Here is a 19,811-nt window from a genome sequence, read left to right as displayed (position 1 = left end):
CTACATTACCTAACACAGTGGACAGTATGTTGCCCAACATTTTAAGTGTGTACATAAATGGTTTGTTTGTAATTAAAGGGGAATCCAGCCTTGGCTATAAATGTTGTGTTGGGAAGGAGAAAAATAAATTAAACAGAATGGTGAAAGTTTGAAAGAAATCGGACAAGCAATAAGAAAGTTATAGCTGCTTTAAAATTGAGATCACTAATACTATGTAGATTTCAAATTGGCAACTGGGTAAGTAAATTATGACAAGGGCAAGGACAACTTTCCCATAAAGCCATGTATTTTATTATCAGTGATTTGTGGTTTTCCCCTAAGTACCCATTCCCCTGGGGCAGTAATCTAAATATGTTAAACCCAGTTAGTATATTGTTTTTTGTCCTCATAAAAGAAAAATATAATTTGAAATAAAACTTTAGGGGAAAATGACATTTTAGCCATAATATGTATTGGAGTATATGGAAGAGTAGTCCTTGCCTTACATCACTATGACATCCCATATGCGGCCAATTTGAAGTCTCCATGGGTATAGTGATTACAAATATTTACAACTTTTAAAAATTCATAACTTTCTTGTTGCTTGTCCAATATTGTTCAAACTTTCACCTATCAACTTGTCTGATTTTTCTTTTCCTTATAGAAACAAGTTTTTATTTGGGTTGGATTCCCCTTTAACTGCTCTTGAATTTTGACCAAGTACATCATTTGCAGAGGAAGAGGCAGGACGTTTCCTTTGAATACTACAAATCGTATTATTGGTGGAAATATTATCTCTAAAGTCCATAATATCCTATGTTAGGTGTACGTTTAGATTAATACCTTTCTTGGAAATCCCATCTCAACTCGGTTTGTACTAAAGTATGAAGATCTATTGGAATTCTTTGCAAACTTAGAATTTTTATGCCCCGGACTATTTTGACTACTTTATACAACAGCACTCTTCTTCCACACAATTGCCTGGGGTCATACACTTAAAACTCACTTAGATAAGCTATGCATTTCACAAAAGAAAGCAATCCGAATTATATGTAATGCTGCATTTAATTGCCATTTGAAACCGCTATTTACCCTATTAAAATTTTTACAATTAAAAGACTTAATATCGCTGAATTCTCTTGTTTTCATGTACAAGCTCCATACCAAAATTTTTACCTCCTGCCCTAAGATATATTTTTTTCCCAAATTCATCAATTCATACTTTTAATACTCGTCAGAGTGATCTCATTCGCCTACCTAAAGTTCGAACTTCTGTTGTTTCTAATTCTTTTAAAATAAATTTCCCACAATGATGGAATAAACCTCTCAATGACATTAAAAACAGATCCACTATTTGTAGATTTAAAAAGTTATACAGGTCGATGTAAACTTCTTAACCTCCTTCAAATTCTAATGTACATTTTTGTTGCATGAGCGTGTTACTTATGAGTGTTTTATTTATAGATATGTTTGTATCATTGATAATTGTTGCTGTTTTTGTAATTTGGTGTACCCCTTTTATAAGCCTTGCTTCTCCGGGGTACCTTACCATCACTGCATGTGTTTTTTGGTCAATTTGTTTGTATTGTTTTTGTATTTGATGGTTAGACAATGAATTGAACTGAATTAAATGATTCACATAAGGATATACATTTTCTTAAATCGCTACTTTAGAACCTTTTTTAGCTTCGTAATAAAACCATTCAACGTTCTTGAGCACGTTAGGAACCTTTTAGGAAACCTATTTCCTCGAGGGTTTCAAATACGGGACAAAACAGGTTCCAATTCGTACCCTTTTTTCAAAGAGAGTTCAATTTCAGAAAAAAACAATATTCATATCAAGATCATTACAATTTACTTTGATTTTTTTTTTATTCATTACTATTTTCATCAAAACTTTTTTCCAATATGTTTTAATATCTCTCTTTAAATCTATCAACTAGTGCTTTTTCAAGACGCTTTACTGAGAATGTTTTCTGATTTTCCCATACATGTGTGAATCCCGCTACATCAAAAAGTTTTTCTATTTTTTTAGTGAGAGTTAATTCTAATTTTAATCCCTCCATATAATGTTATTTTTATAATACCTGTGTTTGGTGCTTCCATGATATGATGCCAAAACTTATACTAGTAACTGATCTTATAACTGATAAAGCCATTGGGTATCGAAAGGTTTCTGATAAGACTGCACTATTTACTGCATTTTTATTCAAACCAAGAGTATATTTAAGAAATCTTATTTAATATTTTCTGGTATAAAATTTGTCATTTAATATTTTTCGATATTCCTTCGGTCATCAAGTATTTTTTTCTAATCCACAAACTTCGGAATATTAATGCAAAGAATTATGGGTTTGATGCGTGCATCGATTATTTTTAAGTTTTCTATTAATGACATTCAATTGGAGGAATCCTACATTCTCTCTTTAACACACACACACAAACATGCCCCAACCCCCCCCACACACACACACACACTCTCGCACGCCAGCACACACACACACACACACACACACCCTCCCTCACACACATCTACAAGCGCATAAGAACCAGAACAGAATAATCCGTCATCTTACATATAAAAATTTTAATCGTTGAAATTAATTTCAAAGCATTTTTGTTGTATCAAGGCAATGGCATACATAACATGTCTATGCATATAATTTCATTTGAAAGTACAGAGCATAAATGTATATTATGACCTGAAGAAATTCGTAGCAAATAGCAACACGATACTATAATGGCCTTTTCTGCCTATATATCGTAATCCAATTGATAGGCCAATGCAGTACCAGGTGGGTGTTTCATAAAGCTGTTCTTAAAGTTACGCATGACTTTACGCACGACTGGAACATGTTCTTAGGTCATAAATCAATTGCATAGGGATGTCACATAGCACAAGAAAGGATCAACAGTCATGCGTAAAGTCATTCGTAACTTACGAACAGCTAAATGAAACACCCACCAGAGGGTACACATACATACAATCATCAGATAATGATATAATTTGTTTTCTAGAATCTGACAAAAATAATCAAGGGCTTAAAATTAACCGTCTAGGTCCCGTCTTAAAAAGAGTTGCAATTGATCCGATCAACCACAACTATGGAAAGCCAGCCATGCCAACATCTAAAATGCATGTTTGTTCAAAATGTTTTCTACTGTAGATAATGATGTATACTCATACATTCATTGTTGGCTTGACAATTTGATGTGCTCCTCTTTGTTTACAAAAGGACTTTGTGCAAAATTTCGGTAGAAAAATCATGACAATGATGGATTTTCATATAGTTGAGATTAATCGAATCAATCAATATAATGTGTATTCAATTTTTATTTTTACATTTACAATTCTAACCATATTTCCCGCTTTCCTCAAGCATAGAGACCTTTAGGCGTTATGCGTCTATTAAGAACTGTACTATTATTATTATTATTATTATTATTATTATTATTATTATCATCATCATTAGTATTATTATTATTATCACAACTCTTTGTAAGATGGAGACCCTGGGATTCTGTAACACGTTTCTTTTGTATCACACATCTTGATCTTCCAAGAGGTCTGCCTTCAAGCAGGGCCTTGCATGCAGTTCTAGACGCGAGTGGACCTTGTTGAATGTGAAGGTTGCTTCTCTCGTTTTGTTTCCCAAAGAGCTACTTCCGGCTCCGGGTCAATCCAGGTCAATATAAAATCAAGTAGACCAACCAGAAATGTAGGACACTTGGACATTGGGTTAGGCCATTTTAACGCGTATTTTGCACATCTATTTAAAAGGTAACTAAGAGTTTGATAGGAATATGTTCACTTGAGGCCCAGGGCAGTCAGTACATAATTATGGAGGAGTATCACTTCCGGAGCACACCCCCGGAAGTTAGCACCCTCGATCTTTCTGGACTGGGACTCGACGCAGTCTACAAACACAGACTCAAATTTGACGCTTATATATTAGAGTAAAGACTAGATCCCAAATTGACTGCATGTGTGAAATACGAGGCAGCCATATCACATAGTGAATCTCGTCTCACTGCTTCAGACTCCGCATTATAATGCACTATGCGAATTGCAAAAAGCAAAGGTCTGTGCTTGAAGACTAGACTAGGACAGTAATCAAGTTGATTGATCCGGGAGTGACAATTTAGGACAAGTAGAGTGGAGTTACGTGGTAGTTGTAGAACATATTTGCCAGGGCAAGAATTCTAGTAACTGTATATATTTGTATAAACATTACCGTCTAAAGACCTTATGATATCATTGCTCTCCGCGATTTTTTTTTGTGTGTGTGTGTGTGTTTTACATGTATATCAGGGGCGGTTCGGGAAAATAATTACGCCAAATGTTCGAAACTATAGTCCGTTTCTCACGAAATAAAAAGGCCCAAATCGATGGACCCCCTCCTCGATATTGAAGTGGACTGTCAAGTGCATGTGGGGCATTTTTTATATAAATTTTTCGTAACGACTGGGAAGGGGGCGATATATTGCACGTGGTATGGAAAAATGGAATAAATGGTGTAACTTTACCTCTCTAAAATACCTACGAACATAATCTAAGCTTGAATACGTGTATTCGTTTAGTCGGTTCGTGCGCAACCATAAAGTGAGGCGGAAGCGACCGAACTCGTCAATGAAAGTGGGGGGGGGTGGGTTTGCGGGTGTTTTACGATCATAACGAGTTGGTGCCCATTTTACATAATTTGCAATAAAAACGAATGTTCTAGAAATTTATCTCCATTTGGTGCACATTTTACATAGTTCGCAATTAAAAACGGATGTTCTAGAAATTTCTCTCAACCCCCCCCCCCCCCCTCCATTGCGTACGGCCAACCCTATACGGAATACACAGTATTCCACAGTACGTGCCACAGTGTGGAACACAATGTGAAATCACCTCCACACTGAGAATTTCAATAGTATGAATCATACAGTCCACTATGCCAACACATTGTGAGCATCCACCATAGAGCTAGCCACAATGTGAAATTCCTTTTACACTGTTAAAGTTGATCATTTTAACAGTGTGAATAATATTTTCACATAGTCTACTGTGTTAACACACTGGGATCACACTGTGTTCTTTACTGCAAGGGTATAAGGTATATGATCTCATACACTGATATCCAGTGGCGTAACTACGGGGGGGGGGCATGGGGGGCACGTGCCCCCCCCCCCCCCCCAATCGGCTGACCAAAAAAAAAAAAATCATTATAATGTTATATTATATCATAATTATGTTATGTTATATTACATAAGAAACATTTTTTTCATAACTTTATGAAACATAACTTGCTCAGGGCCTATGCCTTCATTCTTCCTGGTGCTTGCATTGTCTGTTTACCGAGATATATAATCCTGTTATACTAAAACCTCCCGTTTTCAAGTCAATATACACCAAACTGCCAAATATATTTCCTCGCACTTCGAGTAATTATTGTTTTATGTACAATAGTATGCTTCTTTTTCATGACTACTTAAAGTGATTGCCCCATTTTAAGGTCTTAATATAAAACATTTCCTCTCCGTGCTTACGTTCGCAGTAGTGGATTGGTGAAATATGTCTGCTCTCCATGAATTCCTAGAATAACTCCTTAAAATGTCCCTTTTTCTAATCTGAATATTAAAAAAATTCAGCCCGCGCTTCGCGCTCGCATCATTTGGTTAGTGAACTACGTATGGTCATCGTGAATTCCTACAAACAAGCCTTAAAATGCCCCTCTTCAGGTCTGAATTTCCTAAATTTTCTGCTCGCGCTTCGCGCTGGCAAGATTTGATTAGTAAGATGGGTATGTTAATCATGATTAATCTGATAATCATGAGTACAAGTGCTTTATGTGCATGTTTAGATGTAATTCTAACAAAATCAGCAAGCGCTTATTGGCACTCGCATTAGATGACTATGGTGAGATGTGTATACTCTTAATGGATTCCTAAAATATAGTCCTTGAAATTTTCCTGTTTGGGGGGTCAATATTTACAAAAATTCCAGCTCGCGCTTCGCGCTCGCATTATTTGACCAGTGAGATACATATCCATTTAATGGCACTGTCCTTAAAATGTCTATATTAGGTCAGTATACCTGGCAACTGCGTGACTCAAAATTTTTGCTGGTGCCCCCCCCCCCCCAATGCCGTGACCCACGGTACGCCACTGCTGATATCTGTATTATCTTCACCTATCACCGACCCTGAACTCGGCGCAATAACATTACATTCTGCGGCTAGATCATTTCCGTTGCCATGGTAATGATGCATAGGCCTCGATACATTTCAAAACAAACCATGTATACTTTGTATTATGATACCAGCTTCCATCTACGGATCAGGGGGGCACAATCCCATGCGTAGTGTCGTATCTACAGGGGCCCGATGCCCCTAGTTGGGTGCCAAATATGGAAGAGGATGGGAAAGTAAGAAAATTTAGAAGAAAAAAATCCCAACACATGATTTTTTTTAATTTTTTTTTGTGAGTGGGTGAATGTTGATAACAGAACTTCACAACGAAAACTATTTCTGGTTGTTATGTATAAGAAGACAAAAAATAATCAAAATTGACAGATTTGCCAAAATCATTATCAGCCAACCAACCAACCAAGGGGAAAAGAGAAAGAGTGGATTAGAAAGAAAGCATTGAAATACAATTTTCAAAGGAAATTGGTAATGTGTCAATGAGTCGTCTCCTTTTTCTTACACTAATCGAAATTTGAAGGAACATAAAGTTAGTTTATGCGCTCTCTCGGATACATGTTTTTTTCCTAAAATAGAAGAATTTTGATGTCTTTTATTACAAATTAAGTGATTGTATACCAGAAAGTACTAAGCCATGTTATGAAAATTGCATCCTGCTATGTTATAATACTTTACCTTGCTTAACACATGTTCTTATTCCAACAACAAGAATACAAAAAAATACACAATTTTTCATTTCTGTAGGTGACCAACTTTCTTTAATCAGACGTTTTAATCGTAAATTTTAACCATAAATAATAATAATAATTGACACAGAATCAAAGATCTTGAAAATGATTCATCTCTAGATGTTAACTTGTCATGCATCTCGACAACCCCCCCCCCCCCCCCCCATCCATCCATTATCCATGTTATTACATAGACCGAAATTACTGAACCAAAATAAAAACTTATCGATCTATATTTAGGATTCGAAACTATCACATATTAATCACATTTGTTACGTTATGCATTAAAACGTTATATATAGGACTAGGGAAATTGATAAAGGAAATAAACATGTTTTTAAACATCTATCGCTCTCTTTCAAGGACCATTTGGTTTCGAATCACCTCGGCCATTTCTGCTTTGAAAGGCAAATTTTAAGTCACGATGGATGATATTCCTGCGTCTTTATTTAGCTTCTGCATGGCTTCCACACAATAAAAATACTGTTGACACTTCCTATATACAACACTGTTTACTACATGAAATTTACAGTAGTTGTTTTAACAATTTAAACATTTGTTAATTAAACCTTAAACAATAAAGTTAAATTTCTGTTTGATCTTCAATAGATCGACTCGAGAATGGTTGTTTTAATTTTTAAACACTTGTTTAAACTATTAGACAACTACTGTTGTACAAGCATTTTAAACAGCGTTTATACTGTGTACGGTGAAAGGGTGGTCATCAAAAAATGCCTTGATCTTATTTCCTCGAACTCCAAGGTTAAAAGAAACACCATTAGCAGTATGAAGATAAATGTGTGTATTATAAAATCCAGTGTCCAATATGTCTATGTATTTTGATATGCCATGTAACTTTTGTGACTTTTCATGTCACGCCTACTTGAAAAGATTGTACTATGCTTCGCGACCTTAATAAAATGACGAGAATAAAAATAAACTTTTAAAGCATACACACATTAAACCAATCAAATTGGCACGTCTAACATACACAAACACTGTGGCATGAAACCAAAAAAAAATACAGTTCATTTGATTCACATGTGAGCGACTTAGTTAAAATGTGAATAAATACGAAGCTTTAAAAGCTAATAAATACTGAATTCGTAAAAAGGCTTGATAACAATTGCTTACACATAAGCATCTATGAATATAAAAAACGAAATAATCACTACACTTTGCTATTTAATGCCAACACCACTGAATGTAGGACTAAACATGAAAGAACCCTTTCCCTTGTTATAGTCGACTTGCATTGCATACGCGTATATTCTTTTTTATTAGGCGGGGATTAAGTCTTTAGGGGCCTGCGATCAATTGTAAACAGAGGGTTCTGGGGTTCTGATTTGTTAACATGAAAATGAACGAATTTCAGTCATATCTCTATATTCTAGCATCCCACACCTAATGGCGCAATGAGCCAAATTTTTGAGGGGGCCAGATATGGCGTATGAAGAAAACTTTGTAAAATGTTTTGAGTGAGCGAAGCAAACGGAAAGATTTTGACATTTTTTTATTGCAAAAATCAAATTTTGTGACTTTGACACATTATTTCCTTTTCTCTTGTTTTTTTTTCTTAGTTGTGATTTTTTTTTTTGGGGGGTGGGGTCCATGGCCCTCAGCCTCCCCCCTCTGTAAACTAATTCCAGTACCCCCAGCACCCCCCCCCCCCCGGTTCCCAGGACCATGGTTAAGTCGACATGAATAGGGGCACAATAATGATGTAAATAAGTATCAATAATTATCGCAGTGTGTAAGGTACATTTAAGAAATAAAACACGAAACAATTATTGTTTCTCTTTACACAGTGTCACATGTATATCAAAAATAATTATGAATAAGTAAATTTTTCAACACATTCATTGTGTTTATACAGCAGAAGCCGTGTTCATAAAGTCATTAAACAATGCGACAATCACACTTGCATAGATAATATAATTTTGAAAGATTTCCATATCGTGGCAGAATAGTTACATACACCGTCTGTATTATTTCGGAAATATCTTTACAGTCAGTATGAACATTCAATATTCACTCTGTTCACATTTTCTTTTTCAAATCGTGTCCACACCGTTGTCCATATACCGGTTCACATTATTTTCCTATTGTGTCGCATTGTTTTCCAATTGTGTTTAAATTGTTCTCCGATTACGTTCATTGTTTTCCCATTGTGTTCACATTGTTTTGCAAGCTCGTTAACATTGTTTTCTAATCATTAGGAAAAGTTGAACTTTTGTTCAAATCCGAAAAATTACCTCGGTATGTTGAGAAGTGTTGAGAACAAAAGTTCAACTTTTCGCTATTTTCAACCAACACAGATGAACGTTCATGATCATTTTCCAATCGTTTTCACATAATTTCCAACTGTGCTTTCTGGTATGTTCACACTGCTTGCAACTGTGCCCCACTGTTTCTACACTGTGCGACACATTTCTCTTAACTATGCCCCATCATCGAAACACAGCACACTTTAACATACCACTTAAAGACATTATGAGACTGTGATTCTTACAATAAATTATACTCCCCATGTATGCAAGTCTGTGACCTCACCACCTTACGTCACAAAATTAATCGTTCAATTCAGTAGTATTTTTTGTTTTTGTTTTGGGAAAGTACCTCGTCATAGAGTCATTACGGGTAAGGAGAATAATCCCATGAAAAATATAACAATAGGAACATTCATTGTGTAATAATAAGGTGATCAGGTAAAGGAAAAACTGGAAAAGATAAATTACCATTATGAGCACCCACACGGAAATGACTACTCGCTTTATTTTTCCTTAAAAACCTACACCCACTGGAATGGAAAGTATACAATTGTAGGTTACCATGGTAACTCTGAAAGGTACAAGAGATAAAAGATATAAATTTTCATTACCAAAGGATATGAAGAACTTCAAGGGGGCATTTTAGTTAATAGGAACTGATGGGAGTTGTCCCCTCAAGAAACTTTACTTATATCTAACAAAAATTGATGTTGAGTATTCTTAAAAGAATGTGTTCGAAATAAATTCCTAGAGCAATTATATATTTGCCCCATTTAATGAAAGACTTCAATTATCATCTTTATTCACTAACACTCTCTCGCTATAGCACACATAGCTCCACTGTGACAGTGATTACATTCCCGTTTTGGCAATAACAAGGCAACAACATTGCGGCTTTGCCTTGGTATAGGCTTGAGAGCCTATGCTTGCCTTACACTTTTCAAGGAGGGTAGGAGATTTTCCATACATATTACTTTACCAATAAATTCACCAAGGTTAATCAAGGAATATGGCAACCACTGAGAAAAATGCAACATAAACTGGCTTCAAACATTGGCATTCAAATTTGATAATATGTAACTTTAAGACACATATTCCCTCGACATAATCTATTATGCTTAAAACAGGTAGTTCCTCGCGGCATCCGTAATAATAGAACGTTCCTTTTCCTATTATTGGAAACAGATAGGAAACTGGGCTCATCTTAACGTGCCTTCAATTCAAAACGTTTCCATTTATTAAGAAATGACTTCTAATACGAACAATAGTACATATTAGAAATCCAAATGTTTTACATGCTTTACATGAATAACAACAGAACTCGTACAAAACTGAATAAGCAATTAGATTCATCAAGTTCCATATGCAGTGAAGTTACACGACCAGCGGGATTTGTACCGAGACTCGAACAATCCCAGCTCAGTATCGAAAAGAAGAGCATCTCTCTGCTCGCTCGGAAGCTATCGGTGCAGTCATGTATTCAATGCAAAACTTTCTTATACAGTATAAGCACCGCATTTGCATTTCAGGACCTTACACTTTAAAGAAACACAGCATTGTCGACGGAAGTGGATAGCGCCCTCACGAACAGCCACAGCTCAGGATCTTCATTTCTGGCATGTCCACGGTGTAGAATTGGCCATCTTCGTTCATATAGATCATGGAAAGCGTCCCCGAGCTCCTGGGCGCACAACAAGGTCTAGGAATGTTGTATTCAGGTTTTTTCGATCTTGCCGTGTGCATGATGCTCGTGTGCGTCAGTGACGGGCTGTTAAAGCTTGCGCACGACCCCCGACAGTAATTGGCGTTGAAACCACGCGGGGAAATCACCCAGTCCCATCCTAGGTCTTGGAATTCAACGCGGAATATTTGACGGCAACATTCGGTGGTGTTTGCGTCGCAATTGACGTTCCGTCGCCGTCGCGACGTCGTTTCCTCTGCGACGCGAACGACGATAAATGGCCGGTAGCTTTCTTCGGCCGCGAAAGGTAAAATGTCGTTAGAGTCACAAGTTGGACACGTGATCTTCACCACCTGATCAAGGCGGGAATGAGAGCGCCATCTACGTACAGTGTGTTTGATGTCGACGGTGATCCATCCCGCAGGTTGTGAGGCTGGAACGTGGTGGTTTAAGATTGGTCTACTAGTCCTCAATCCATGTCCTGATAATTGTGAGATTATTAAGGTATGATTTGTGGAAGAGGTGGATGAACTCTGACCGTTCCAGTACAACCAGATTTCTGCTGAAGCGATTCTTGATCGAACTATTCCCGATATATCGAACTCAAAGCATGACGATGCCATAGAAGTCATAGGACATGGCGGTGCTTCTGTGATGTAAGTGAAAGAGAAAAGAAAAAAAATGGTTACCAAACTGACAATATTGAATGGCTAAAGGTATACATTCCCGGGATTAAAGAGAGTGCTGTTAGACGGTTTTGTATTTATTTTCAGTTCGGTAGTTTTTTTTTGCGTGCTGTACTCGCCGCCATGTTCATTACGAGGATCATTGACGTAATTCCATGCAGCTGTCAATCATCAGCCAGTTGTGTAGCACATGCACACATGCAACATAACGATGATAATGAAAACAATGATAATATCAATAGTCAGTTTTTATACCAAAAAATATAACTGTGTCTCTGTGCGCTCCAGAAAATAAACAATAAAGAGTTCACTTTGTTGAATTGAGATACATTTTGAAGTAAATTTCAAGAGCCGTTTTGAATTTGTCAACTGGATCAATTGTTTAAAGGAAATTTGGAAGTTTACCTCATAAAGCACGAGCTAAATGATCCAATAAACGTTCACCATATGTTTTTTGTTGATATTGAAGGAACGATTAATACATTTTTACTGTGTGAACGAAGATATTGAAGAATAGAGGACCTAGTACTTCATTGTACTAGTAACAAAATTTTAATTTTTAAATTTTAAATTTTAATGGACTGGTACACATACGCTGCGCTGTATTTTGGCGACATCGGTGTTGGCCAAAAGATATGATGACGTCACTTCACACAGCAAAAGGAGGCGGAGCCAACCTGCCAAGATCTTCGAACAGCGGCCGAAGCGTATACGCGAAATGAGAATCGTCACAATTCGGACATTCATAACATGGCATCTGCGTAAGCGTCATAATAACGTTTGTGTCAATTGGCAGCAGCTGGCAGCGAGTACGTTTATCCAACGGCACTTTCTTGTAATCCTGGAACATGCACATATTTATAAAAAAAAGATGTTCTGAACTATGATCATCATCATCAAGTCTTCCGTTTATCATATACATTGCAGCTAACAAAATTATGTTCAACTAGGGAAATGAGAAACTAATGTGGAAATACTTCGACCATGAAGGCATATGTGTTGGGTGCAGTATCGCATTGATATTACACATGTGTCGAATGAAAGAATGTTGATGCGGGCTTGCGGCATGTAAGAAATAATTTCACTTGCATTGACGAGGTTTTTGTTGCATACTTGCAGTTGGTTATTTTTTTCCTTATCTTTGTGTCTCAAAATCCCTGAAAAAAAGACATTTAAATAGTCGAAAGCTTGGTAATAGAAGAGTGAACCTATTTGCTATCCATAGTTACTTAAATCACTAATTTAGACCAGAGTTTATATCAAACCCGAGTTCAGAATACTGGCCATGCCATTCCCGTCGCGCCCCTAACATTTTCTGAACTTATTGGCCCGTATTCTGAAGTCGGGTTTAACTTAAACTCAGGTTTAAAGTTGTGGTTTAAGTATGGATAGCCAATTGTTACATAAATCACTAACAGTAGAGATAACATATTTCATCTCATTTGGCTCTCAAATCATTCATAATTGTCTAGGAAGTATAAATAGATGACTGTCTTCACCATCGATGAATCAGGAAAGAGCACAGTAAACATATAAGAAACATACAACTTAATTTTTTTTAAATGACACTTTTGGCTTCCCATGATTTTTGCACAGAGTTAGACCATGGTCTAAGTTGAACCCGACTTCAGAATACGGGCCATTCAGTGTAGAAGGGTAAACTGTACAAAAGCGCTATATATTTACAAAGACATCGTAAAAACAGTAAAGGTTATTAACATTTAATTTATAAGATAAGTCTAAATTTGCGGTGATGTAAATTTCTGCAAGACTTTCAACCATATATTTGAATCCCCCCCCCCCCCAATAAATTAAGCGTCTTACAGTAAACCATGATAAGTTATGGTTGAAAGTCTTGCAGAAATTTACGGTATTTTTTATTAGTATTTTTATTGTTATTATTACTATTATTATCATTATTTTTATTATTATTATCATTATTACTGAAAATTTCTGCAAGACTTTCAACCATATATCCTTGAATTCCCCCCCCCCCAATAAATTAAGCGTCTTACAGTAAACCATGATAAGTTATGGTTGAAAGTCTTGCAGAAATTTACGGTATTTTTTATTAGTATTGTTATTGTTATTATTACTATTATTATCATTATTTTTATTACTATTATTATTATCATTATTACTGAATATTATTATCACCATCATCATCCTCATTATTACTAGTAATAGTATTATTATCATGATCATCACCATCATCAGTAAAGTACATTATGTCCTGTCAAATTACTACATGACTGTCCACCGTATATATAGTTGTGATTTTTAGTTTGTCTTCACCGTGGCAATTGAATTAATTGTGACTTTTGTAAATTTTTGCGATATTTTCACCGAAAAAAATTGTGCCGAAAAATTGCGATTTGGCCACTGACAGTAACTGTTCAATTTTAAGTGCAGTCCTACTTCAAATTAAGATTAGTAATGACAAAAGAAAGAGAGAGATAGATAACTCTAAACACAACAAAAGTGCAATTTAGATTATTCGAGAGGCGTAAGTAAATATTGATAAGACACCTTTGAGTGACAGGTTGGATAATAAATCCTTTAATCAAACAGAGATCATTATATTGGCTACCTATCAATAATCTTCTAAAATGCATTCAATCCTCGTCACCTATTCAATTTGGACTAATTTCAACCTCCAGGGCCCTGTAACACAAAGGTTAGCGATTAATCGTACGCTTGATTTTCACGATTGATTGTGTATTGTAGTCAATGGAATCAATCGTAGAAAAATTATCTACAATCATTGCTACGATTTGTGTCACGGGCCTACGGCCAAGCACATTGAATTTCGTCATTTTTAGTGATTCAAAATTCAAGTAGGCTTTATGTGTTCTAACAATATTCAGTAAATGCTATGTCGGGATAATATCACTTAACATGCAATCACACTAGCAATTCAATGAATTAAATTTATTTAAAAAAAAAGAACTGCAATTGACCTAATACCAATCCTGGGCCAGCCCCGTCTTACAAAGAGTTACGATAGATCTAATCAGTCCAAATGTATGGAAATCCATCTAGACTATAAATTTCTACAGGAAATTTGCACAATCTAAAGAGAATCATACTAAATTTCCATGAGAATGATGAATGTATTAATTACACATCATATCTAGAAAATATTTTGAGCAAACATGCATAATAGATGTTGACGTTGCTGGCCGTCCATAGTTGTGGTTGATCGGATCAATCAAATCTCTTTGTAAGACGGGACCTTGGTCATACGCAGTTTTCCTAAGAGGTGATATGTAAAATGTTTGTCGTAAACGAGGGAGGGAAGCGACCGATTGGACTACGAAGGGGTTTCATTCTTGCTTTCAAAATGAGGAAATCTATAGCACAAAAATGTAACATGCAATAATAGAGTATTTTCCACAGCTTGGCCTTTTAAAACTTGTACACGGGCCTTGCTTCAGTCATGGACCTAAAGGTCCATGCTTCAGCGCAGTCATGGCAGTTGCGTAAATCAGGACAAGCATTCGGTGGGGGATGTAGCAATACTATCTGGCACAAATGTCCCAATTTCCTAAACTAATATTGATCCACAACATCTACAAACATGTAGGCCCTACTCATGTTGTTTTTCCCCCTTGATATCTAAAATTATTGTAAAAGAATGCAATCTAAGCGAGGGAGCGAAGCGACTGATCACAAGGTCGCCTTTTGTTTGTTTTGACTAAAATTGAGTTTCTGTTGAACTAAAAAAAATAGTTGTGAAATGTTTTTGTGAATAGTAATTCCCATCTTTGCAAAAATAACAATATTAAGATTAGAAAATAATGACCATAATCATTAATAATGCTAATAATAATAATAGTAATCGTAAAGATAATAATAATGGTAATATTAATGATAATAATAGTAATAATAATTTTAAAAATGACATATGACGATAATTGAACATCTTTGTGGACTAGAAGAACATACCCCAAATTCTTTGTGTCATTATGTCATGACGAATCCTTGTAATTAACCCAATATACTTTACGAAGAAATCAATTCCAAATCACTATATTTATTTTGGATTGGAACAGCGTTAAACCAAGAAACGCAAAGTCCATGATGACAATATCAATTGTCCTCAGTTATCTTGTCACCAAACACAGCTGATCTTTGCTCTTAAAATAGATCGCTTTCGGGTGAGTAATCCCACATGCCATTGTTTTAAGGAATGGCTTTTACAACACCTAACTGGGGCATGAAATAAAAGAAGAATAGAAGAACACATGAACGCAAACATATATGTATCATTTGCAGGTGTAGTTCAGAACGTTCAGGGCATAGGTTCGATTAGGTTCAAGTCAGTTATTATTCATTATCATATTGTCATTTTCATCCTAGAAATGTCACTATTACTACTACTACTACTACTACTACTAGTAGTAGTAGTAGTAGTACTACTACTAAGTACATTATTATAATGGAAAATAATTATAATGTTACTACTAATGATGATAATAATAATTATGATGATAATGATAATAATAACAATAATAATTATAATGATAACAATAGCTATAATAATAATTTCAATAACCATAATAATAATTTTCAGATGGACGTTTTATCAATAGATACTCCTAATTTATTCAGAAACCTATAGTTTGGTGTGTTTTACCTACATCTGAGCGATTGACTTATTACCAAAAGCCCTTTCATCCGAAATAATATAGGCCTAATGCCAATAAATTAAGCTAGGTCAAACATGTTTGATTATGATAATGATTAATGTTATCACATTGATAACAATGTCCTTTATAGTCCTTGCCCCATTCTCCATACTAATCTCTGTTGACAATCTTGACATCCAGCATGTTCAGGTGACATTGTTGCATTGTTAAGAACAGAAATGTAGAGATTATGATAGTCACAGTATGGGAAGCATAATAGTAACAACGTGAAAAGCGAGCAGTTTTATAACAATAGATTCGAATTATCGACGTTCTATCATAATTTACTCACAGATACTATTGCTTTGATAATGACACACTGGTGACTCTTTATTCATTTGAAAATCATATGAAGAAAGAAGGCAAAAAGAGTCAATGGGCAAAACAAATGTAATTACATCATTTTTACAGTAATGATAAAAGGACAAGTAAAACTGACATCAACAATTACTACTTCATGATAACGGTGACAGTAAAGATAATGATTATAAACATCTTGAAAAAAAAAAGAATAAAATAAATGATAAATTTGAATGATTCGTAGAAACTTGACAAAAAAGGGAGTTGGTCTAATTTCCATTTTATTTACTTACTTTTACGCACTTTTTAATGAGACTATTTGGTTTATATAGACCTATATTTCATCTGATATACAAATTGGTGTTAGACCGAGTGGATCATAAGCGGCGATTACGTGAGATGTTTTTGTCAATCCCTCTCCAATAAGCTCCTGTAGGAAATTCGAAAATCGAGAGGGAAGGGGACACGCCCATCGCCCCCCCCCCCCCCCTGATCGCCGTAAGTGAAGTGGACGTTAGACGAAATGCGTTATGAGCACGTTTAAATGAAGATTTTTTTTTTTTAATGATATGTGTTTAAATCTTTAGACTAGAATGGGACAGTTTGCATGTTGATATAAAAAATAAAAAAATAACTTTTTCCATGTTCAAAAGGTTAGCCAAAACTAACTTTCCTGAAAGGTTATGATTATTTTCCTTCAATATGTCGAGTACTTTCTTACATTTAACTTGATGACCTACTCATTAATGTTAAGCATGTGCATGTGTGGGTGGGTGTGGTTGTGGGTGTGTGCGTATATGTGTGTTTGTAAATAGTTTCCAGTCTAGTTTAGCATCTTAACCTTATAAACAACTTTTTTCTCTCTCTTTTGTATTCTGTAGATTAGTATATCCTATATTTTATGTTATTTATCATGTTAAGTATTCCAGGGCCCCGCTCACAAGCCTTGCTTTTAAAAGGTTCCTAAAACCAATTCGTCTATGCTGTAGTCAAATTGATACGTGTTTATGTACTCATATGCAATGTACGTATATTCAGTTTTATTATAATGTGATGTTTTGGGGGTTTTTAATACATAAACTTGAACTTGAACTAGCTGGAAATTAGTCAGTATGTCCAGCCACCCCAAAACCAGCAATACTTCGTCAGGGAAGGCTCTCTGGAAATAGCTATAACAATAATTTGGTCTTCAAATAGTAAAATTAAAAAATCAGCCAAATCATTAAATGAAATGGTTAGTAGACCAAGATTAGACCATGTGGGATTGGAACAAACTGAAAGTAGACCAAATGGTTATAGACCAATTCAGTGTAGAGACCAAGTGGCAATTTACATTTTGTATACTACACTTTGCCAACGTTCAAAGTTTGATGCTCTCCAAGAGTGAGTACACTCCTATTTATAGGAGAGCATCTGATCGGAAGGTTAGGCGATGACCTTCAAAATAACTTGGCTAAATTCCTATCAAAATATTGATTTTGGGTTAATGGTGGAATCACCCCCGTCAAACGTCCGTTGAAAGCTGCCAAATGTGTAGGAAGAAAGTGGCCAATATACAGACGATGATAGAGAGATAATAAAGTATATTATTGTAAAAGATGTATTTCATACTTTTCAGGAATGGCAGGAGTATGAACATTAAAAAAATGGCAAAGAAATGACAGAATGGATACCTTATCGTCAAGGATCTGTTACAAAACTCTTTTAAATTATAAGGGAAATTGATTAACGTCATGAGAAGGAGAATAAATGTATATACATGTGTAAATATCATATGTTTACTTTCTTCATAAGATATTATCTGATTTGGGAGCGAATTAAAGATATGGGAGAACGTGGATCCAGTTAAAAGAGTATTTCAGAGTGGAATTTTTAAATCTCTTTAGCTATGTATTGGAATTCAAAAAGAAAAAATAATGTGGTTCCATGATCAACTCAATTCATGTTTGACCAAAAATAAAATCGTTGTTCATTATTCATGAAATTTTGAAAAAAAATATGGAACATTGAAGTTAGTAAGGTAGTAGTAGACTTTAAAGTGCTCCCGAATAATAACACAATCGTTCCTCTTTCACACCCACACACACGCCCTCGCGCACACATGCACGTCGTCATTTAGAACGCATAATTCAGCTATATTTCTGCGCTCTAAAGATCTTAATTATTATTCGTGTTCCAACAGAGCATCCAAAGTTCAGCTTTTGGTAATCTTTTTTTTTCCTCTGGAGAGGAACAACAATTTTCTTTCGCACAATGTCCCAATATTTTTACAAACATAATGGACTGGTGACGAAAAGGTTTGACTAGGTCACACCCTTTCACAAACAGGAAAATATACAATAGACTTATTGGGTTTTAACTAATTCAAAAGACCTTCTCATTCAAATTCACACCACCTCTCGTTCAAGGACGACTTTTTCCCCTTTTTTTTGGGGGGGGGGGGTATTTTTTGTAATCTATACCGAGGAGCTACGAATACCTAGATCACATCCATGCATGGGCGGATCCAGGATTTCCCAAAAGGGGGTATTTTGGGTGATTTATGTAAGGACAAGTAAAAGAAAAGGTGCTCATTAAAAATATTTTAAGTCTCTCAAAGTGGGGGCGGCGGGCACGGGCAGGATGTCCCCATGCCTGGATCCGCCATTGGTCTCTTATTTCTTGTCTCATTTGCCCGTTATTAAAAGGACACATATGTATACTTATGTCTTTTGGTGTATTTATAGGTATATACGGAATCAATAAGGAAAAGATCGTGAATCTAACTGCAGGGCGCCTTTGTAAAGCAGTTTTAAGAACTGAACAGGCCTACCCTGCAGTATAAAATAAATAAAACAAAATAAATAAATAAATAAATATATAACTTGAACAAGAAATATATAAAAGAATCAAAGCAGATCTGAATAGTGAAAAGCAGTATCACAGCCTACCGAAACATATGATATATATATGCTGTAAGTTTTTCTCTTTTTTAATGTCTCATTTGATTTGAATGTCATATTTTGATTTTCTTGTTACTGCCTATGTAATGTGATTTTGAATAAATACCCATTTAGGGTTTTACAAAAAATATATATTTGGAATGAGAGCCATATGATACGCATGTGTCATCTAAAGTACCAAATTAGTTTTATATTTTCAATGAGAATCCACATTTTACAAGCATTGCATTTAGTGGACCCCTTCATATCCATACGCTCTATTTAATACTGCTTTTCTCTCAACTGTAAATTTGATACTTTTATCCCATTTATGTTACTTTGTTTTATGTTTGAATGGAATTCATTG

General features: G+C 35.4%; 1 protein-coding gene across 1 annotated transcript; it reads right to left on the bottom strand.

Annotated features, from left to right (window-relative positions):
* Nucleotides 1-6,457: 6,457 nt before the first annotated feature.
* Nucleotides 6,458-11,492, bottom strand: LOC129271546 (growth/differentiation factor 8-like). Its single transcript, XM_064106930.1, has one exon. It carries the CDS (start codon nt 11,476-11,478, stop codon nt 10,747-10,749), a length of 732 nt encoding a protein of 243 aa, XP_063963000.1. The 5' UTR covers nt 11,479-11,492; the 3' UTR covers nt 6,458-10,746.
* Between the last annotated feature and the right edge of the window lie 8,319 nt (nt 11,493-19,811).

This window comes from Lytechinus pictus, chromosome 11 (genome assembly GCF_037042905.1).
Source record: "Lytechinus pictus isolate F3 Inbred chromosome 11, Lp3.0, whole genome shotgun sequence".
Taxonomy (NCBI): Eukaryota; Metazoa; Echinodermata; class Echinoidea; order Temnopleuroida; family Toxopneustidae; genus Lytechinus; species Lytechinus pictus.
Note: the sequence above shows the minus strand (reverse complement) of the source record. Positions and strands in the feature narration are given on the sequence as shown.